Source organism: Rosa rugosa, chromosome 4, assembly GCF_958449725.1.
Source record: "Rosa rugosa chromosome 4, drRosRugo1.1, whole genome shotgun sequence".
Taxonomy (NCBI): domain Eukaryota; kingdom Viridiplantae; phylum Streptophyta; class Magnoliopsida; order Rosales; family Rosaceae; genus Rosa; species Rosa rugosa.
Genome location: NC_084823.1, coordinates 39,339,019 through 39,346,078, shown reverse-complemented (window position 1 = coordinate 39,346,078; position 7,060 = coordinate 39,339,019). Strand labels below are relative to the sequence as shown.

General features: G+C 40.2%; 1 protein-coding gene across 5 annotated transcripts; it reads right to left on the bottom strand.

Annotated features, from left to right (window-relative positions):
- Positions 1-1,928: 1,928 nt before the first annotated feature.
- LOC133707147 (histone-lysine N-methyltransferase, H3 lysine-9 specific SUVH6-like) lies at positions 1,929-6,139 on the bottom strand. 5 transcript variants are annotated; one of them, XM_062132690.1, is made up of 2 exons: positions 5,447-6,139; positions 1,929-3,436 (listed from the first exon to the last, which is right to left on the bottom strand). In XM_062132690.1, exon 2 carries the CDS (start codon positions 3,407-3,409, stop codon positions 2,021-2,023), a length of 1,389 nt encoding a protein of 462 aa, XP_061988674.1. In that variant the 5' UTR covers positions 3,410-3,436; positions 5,447-6,139; the 3' UTR covers positions 1,929-2,020. The 5 variants fall into 5 exon arrangements, with proteins under 5 accessions (XP_061988674.1, XP_061988676.1, XP_061988672.1 ...); XM_062132692.1 differs by lacking the exon at positions 5,447-6,139 and adding an exon at positions 4,398-4,506; XM_062132688.1 differs by lacking the exon at positions 5,447-6,139 and adding an exon at positions 4,061-4,374.
- Between the last annotated feature and the right edge of the window lie 921 nt (positions 6,140-7,060).

The window sequence follows — 7,060 nt, the reverse complement described above, 5'->3', positions numbered from 1 at the left end:
ACACAACAAACATCATGAACAAAACCATAGTTTTGCTTTCGTACATTTGGTCATAGTCTAAAATTACACGTTCGTCTTTGATCAGTTGTCGATGTGAATTTGAAGCATATAAATCGTCATGAATCTTCTCTTATAGACCGTAATTTAGTTTTACTTCCCTAAGTTTGAGCCGGTATATAACACTTACATTAATAATTTCTTTTAATTTGATTAATCATTATTACGCATGCAAAGATATGAGTCCATCATTTAGTAGTTTTCTCTTATTGGAGAATGTAGGGCTGGGCATTTTAACCCGGAAACCCGAAAAACCGGTCCGGACCGGTCCGGACCGCCGGGTTCGGGCCGGGCTTTGTAAAAAAAAAAACACGAAAATTTAAGGCCCGGACCGTTTATGAATAAAACAGGCCGGTCCCGGGCCTGATATCTCAGCTATGTAAAAACCCGGATAACAGCCCGTATAACCCATATGCCATATGTCCCTCTGTGATAGGCTAGTTATTTGAGTATACTGTGGAATTGACCACAGGTGATCACTGAAGCCTACTCAATACTCACCTAAACGACTCGTATTGGAAAACCCTTTCGTTCAGCACGACCTCAGGTCCTCAACTCTCTGCCTCTCTAATCTCTATTCTTCGAACCCTAAAACCCCTAATTTTAGATTTCCAATCCCAGCCTATTTTCACTATTCGTTCAGCACGACCTCAGGTCCTCAACTCTCTGCCTCTCTATTCTCTATTCTTCGAACCCTAAAACCCCCAATTTCAGATTTCCAATCCCATCCTATTTCCAAAATCAAGCTTCGATCAATTCGGGTATAGCTTCATCAGCCTATTTCGTCCAATATCCAATTCAAAGCACAATCCAGTTAGTAATTCATCATTCATCAGTTTGAAATAGCCACTTCTGGGACTGAGATGGTGCCGGTTAATCCAGCCACTGAGGGCGGTGCGGCGATTGATGGCGGTGGGGCGACTGGTGGCGATGCAGCGACTGATGGCGGTGAGGCAACTTCAAGCCAGGTGGACACAGCAAAGAGAAAGAGGGAGGATTCGATTCGGACTCGAAGCAGTAGCTGTCGCTCTAATGTTTGGGAGCATTTCAGGCTTTTTTTCCAAAAATTATTTGGGCCCGAAAAGCCTAAAGGACCGGTCCGTTTGTTAACGGTCCGGGCCTTCCCGGTCCCTAGATGTTGAAAACTTAATATGGGCCCGGCCCGAACTATTCGGGCTCGGTCCCGGGCCCAGTGAAATACCAAACGGGCTCGGCCCGTGCCCAGGCCTAGGAGAATGAAGTTCAGCGTAATTAGCAGTGTTACTTTACATAGGTAAGGTAATAGGGAGATCGAGATAGATGGTTAACAATTTACTTATAGCAGTCATAGATCTTGTTGTGATGTACTGCAGCAACAAGGTCTATGACTGCTAGGTTTTGTAACTTTTGTCTGTAAGGTAGTGAGTAATGGTCGTTTGTCAAACAGTAATATTTATCGATCAATCCCTGCATGCCTTCTTGTATATCCTGACATTTTATCTACTTTGTAGCAAAAACAACTCTACAGCTCGAATGTATTGATCATTAACGGAATCTTCTTGTGTCTATTAATATATAATTGGTATTTTATTACACAAACCTACACGTTTAGATTAGTAAACAGAAACCTATCTATACTTGTACGTCTAGGAGAAGAGAAGATAATTACAATGGAATATCAGATAGTGAGTGTATCACGTAACAGAAGATAAGTCGTGCTTGATCAATTAATGATTGGTTTATCAAACAGCAGGTAAAAATTGCATAATCTTATATGACGCTTCTAAAACCATGAGAGATGTAGTAGGCAGGCTGATCAGCAATTAAAAAAAACCTACAGGTTTGCTTATGTTCCAAGGCACAATGTATGTCAACACTTGTTTCCACCAAGAGGGCGAAGTTCAGTTGGACCGGACGTGACCAAGCCCAATTTGAATACACTTGGTCCAAGTAGTAAGTAATTACAATTTCTCAAACCAGCATATTACAACAGGAGGCGCAAATGAAATTCCCAAACCAGCTTTCCCCGAGTTCCTCTTTTCCGGAAACATTTTGTTACTACAAACAGCCCTTTGTACACGTATTTCCTTTGACCATCAGAAGAGTAAAGCCTATGAATGAGTCTGATCGGATTTTGTTCATCCAAACTGTTCTTCAAAGCAAGGTTTCCCCTTTTAAGCTTCTGATCATAAGCTTTCTTCCTTGGAAGCATGTAATTTCCTCCTTGGCCTGTATATATTATAGACATTTCATTGCTAATCTTATCTTCATAGCTCCCTGAGGCAACGATGCTGGTGGCAAGAATCCTACCACCATGCATCACAAAGTCTATACCTGCTCGAGTCTGGCGATGTAAGCCAATAATTGTGAGTTCAACTCTGTATTTACATTCATCACCAACCTCAACACCTGGGACAGGCCCAATAATTTGCTTGCCTGTGTTTACAAACCTTCCTTCCTTCTTGAGAATCTTTGCAGCTTTAAGATCAACCCTTTTAGGAGCAGATCCTTCCTCTGACTTTTCATCTTCTAGACTTTCAAAAACAACACTAAACAGGCGCAATGCACCTGACACCTTCTTTCGCATCTCAATGCTGTGATCACATTCTTTCAAAAACTCTTCATTTTGAAGATTCACTCCTGGTTCTTTCACAGTAGTCTTGGCAGTGTTTGATGATGATGGTTTGTCTCCCATACTAACCTGCAATTGATCAGAATCCAACACAACCAACTTATCCAATGGAAGTCGCGAGCTTTCAAAATCTTCTTCATGCAGATGGTTGGGAGAATGAGATATATCAAAAGGCTTTTCCCTGTGAATTTTTTCCTCAGTGTTAGGTTGAACTCTGTCCCCAATTCCCGTTTGTTTCACATCAGTCTTCACTGTGTTTAATGATGATGGTTTGTAACCCATAACTGACTTCTTTTGACCCAAAGTCCTGGCCTCCAAAGAAGCATTTACTCCACAGAATGTAGGAAAGTCCCCAACAGCTTCTACTACACTTCCACGAGGATACATTTTATCTGGAATCTTTTCTGGATCATTGTCATTAGATACAGATGTGGATCCATCAGGTGGTGAAAAACAATTTCTATCCAACAGAGCAGTAGCCACCTCTTCATTTGGAATACCAACAGAAGCCACCTCTTTGACAGGTCTCAAACTGCTTAACTGATCATATGGTCCACACCCTAGAGGAAAATCACGAACAGCAGAGACTCTACGCCTCCTAGACTCAGGTAACTTAGTATGGGAAAAACACTCGCCATTCTCCATGGGAAACCTTTCCAATCTTTCCTGAGAAGGGATATTACTTCGTGACACATTTTCTCTTGATGGTGCCAAAAGATGCACGGTCTCTTCAACCACCATTCCTAATGCAGTGAAATTCTCAAGAACCTAGAAGCATAGTAATCATTAAAACACATGTATTAACAATTGTCTAACAACAACGGTACATCTAAGAATCCAAAATAGCACCTATAGAATTATTCTAAGCATCCAAATATCACTTGCATCTAACCAAGTAGAATCTATATTAGCAACAGAACATTTAAGCATCCAAAGATTATTCTTAAATTTCCACGTACTAGTAACCACAAAATGTGGAAACTTGTAGAATTACTGAATCAAAAGAATCTGGATTTGTCAATTTGATACCAGCAGAATGATTTGCAAATGTTAAAGAATTTGTTAAGTAACTAGCTTCTGTTCCTAATACAATGCTGGGAGTACCAATGGTAACACGAAAGTTAAGGTAAGAGAACAGATGAACCCATGAAGAGTAATTAAACATCTTCATACTACACTCTAACCCAATTAAACAAAATGAGATTTATAGCAGCAGATAGTTTTTCTTCTCACACCCTTTTACTCTTAAAAACAACTATACATGGCCACAATTGCAGCAAAATTTGAGTTTCAAAAGGGTCATTTCAACACATGGTCCGTCCTCACCAAGAACTCCAATTTTTTGTAGAAAAAAAAAATGCAGGAAAAGAAAGAAGAGGTAAAGAAACTTACCCAAAATGAAGAAACCAAAAAACAGAGAAGAACCCATGCAAGGTAAACTAAATACATTCTTCCTACCACCCTGTAACCCCAAATAAACAAAGTCCATTTACAACAGAATGTAGTTGTTCGAATCGTACCCAATACTCTAAAAGATTCATAAAAGGCAACACTTGCAACGAATTTAAGTTGAAACCCTCATTACCAAGAACCCTCCACAGAAAAGGGAAAAAAAACCATGCTCAGAGACCCAGTAGAATTCATATGGAAAATGCAGGAAAGAAAAGAAGAGAAGGAAAAAGGAAGAAGAAGAGGTAAAGAAGCAGCTTTACCCAAATTGCAGAGAAACCCAAGAAATCTAGCACTGGTAGTAGTAGCCTTGGAAGTTTGTAATGATCCCAAGTCAGTAATACGCGGGTTATCAAAGTCCGAACTTCTGGACTGGGCTACCCGTTGCTTGACACTTGGATCATTAGGGGTATTTTCGTAATTTAATTATTTCCCCAGACTCTGACTAGGTTGACGTGGCACGATTTTATTAGCGACTAGTTGCAGGCCTAAATTGCATAAATAATGCAAACTGTGGGGTTGTTGAAGCAGCACAAGCATTATTTTGTTGGAGCTTATCTTCCAAAGTTATTAAAATATGTTTTGTGTTAATAATCCCCTATTCAATAGGGTAGTGCGTTAGGTTTGGAGTTTGGACTTTCCTTGCTTTTTCTAGAATCATGCTCCATGTTTCTAGTTAGTGCTGTTTGCTTTTCAGCTTCTTTGTAAGCCATCTGTTTTCCTTGAATTTCAATGAGTGAGATTGCAGTACATTTTCTGCACTGATTTATTGAGTTTCAACATATATATTTGACAGTGACAAAGAAAATCGATCTCTCATGGACTACGTACAATGATAGTGTCATAGGCCAAATATGGGGGTTTCGGTGATTGCTCGCCGGCTTTTGTACGAGTTGTCAGAGAGGAATGTTATGCATGGAATGCAAATGATAGGTGGATATGGCCACGCTAAACGTAGCAAGGAGGCTTTGGCTAGCAACATAAATCCTCATGAAACAACGTACCGTGGTTTGCTGTTTGTCTGCGCTCATAACTTGGAGCAGTTGATGTTGGAATATGGATTCACTACTACATTGAAAAACATGGCTTTCTTTGCAATACCTTAATTGTCATATACATGAAGTTCACACTGCTAATTGAATGCAACTACGAATTCTCACACCAAATGCAATAAAATCAATAAATTCATATAAATTTCCGGTGCTAATTAGAATACAAATTCACTCCTTCAAACTTTCTGAGCAACAAAACAATCAATTATATATAATTATAACATAGAGATAGATTTGTGTATATCGAAACCCTAAACTTTCGATAGATTTGGATTACCTCCTTTGGTAATGTAAAGGCCGAACTGGAGCACAATTATGCAGAGGTCGTAGCCGAAGCCGGGCCTCGTCGGGGCAATTGACCGTGACAACGATCGGGTCGCCGGGATTCTTGCCTTGCTGAACTATAATGACGTCGTCGCCGGGAATGCCTTCACAAGAGAATCAGAAAGCATTTATGCTTTCGCCGGGATCCCAAATCCACACATCAGAGCACCAAAGCCAATTTATGCATCAAACCACACAAAGTTATAATCTTTCTATCCACCCACATCTCAGAATTAACTCAAACAGAGACTGCAATGCTCAAAATCAAATAAACAAACTCATAATTAGATTAGAACAACACCAAGTATCATACCTGCCCCACAGTAATTTCTGGAGTTTTACATCAGCTCCATTCTCCAAAAGCAATGAAATAATCTGAATCAAAGCTTGAAGTAAGAAAAACCCGCTCAGATCGAGTGAGAGCGAGGTGGAGAGTTAGGGTCGGTGAGGTTGAGAGGGTGAGGGGGATTAAGGGTGAGAGCGATGGTGATTGAGGGTGAGAGCGATGGTGAGTCAGAGGGTCGGAGGGAGGCCGAGAGCAATGGTGATTGAGGGTGAGTCGGAGGGAGGCCGAGAGAGAGAGTTGACCCAAATTTTTAGCTAAGGAGGGAACTCGGGTTTACTGCTAGGTTAGGTTTTGGGTGTTTTTTTTTTTTTGGCGGAAAGGTTTTGGGTGTTTTGAGAGGGGAAAAAAATAAATATAAATTAATGATTGTTTGTTTTTTTTTTCGGTTATTCAGACAACAGATATCCTTGTTAGTGTTGTCTGAAATCTCTCAAATTTACGAAATGATCATGTGTTGGATGAGTAGAGATGAGACGACCAATTTAAAAAATCTTAGTGCCCTTAATTTTGAGATGATGCTAATTGTGGGAGCATCTCAGAGGGCTTTCAATATTTTCTGGGACACGCCAGGAAAGAACTCTTTCACTTGGACATCTTTGATTTGTGGTTTAGCGCTTAATGCACATGATGTTTTATCTTACTTTGGAGTTTGAAGAGATCGATGTTAAATGCAGGATTGAAGCACGATGAGTTCACGTGTCTTGGAGTATAATCAACATGTTGACATGGAGGTTTGATTGAAGATCGCAGTTTTCATTGGTGAGCACTTTATTCAATCCCTGCCTAAAACTCAGACATTACTCTTGCATGGTGGGCCTTCTAGGTAGGGCTTCTCGTTAGCAAGAAGCAGAGGAGCTTATAAATAGCGTGGCAAGGCAGATGCGGTGGTGTGGGGTGCATTATTTCTTTGCTTGTTATATATATTCATAATATTGCTTTGATCCTGAGAAAGAGCAGCTTCCAAACTTCTTGAGTTGGATCCTCATAATACTGGAATTTCTGTTATGCTTGCAAAAATGTAGAGAGAATTGAATATGTGAGAGGAGGCAGGGCAGGCACAAAATATGATGAAGGAGAAAGAACTAAAGAAGACTTCTGGAATCTGGTTGTAGTTCAATTACTTCAGTTGAGGTGAATGGCAGTGTTTGTGAGTTTATTGTCAGAGACAAATCACACGCGCGCTTATTCAAAAAAGATATATGATTCCTTAATATTTCAGTT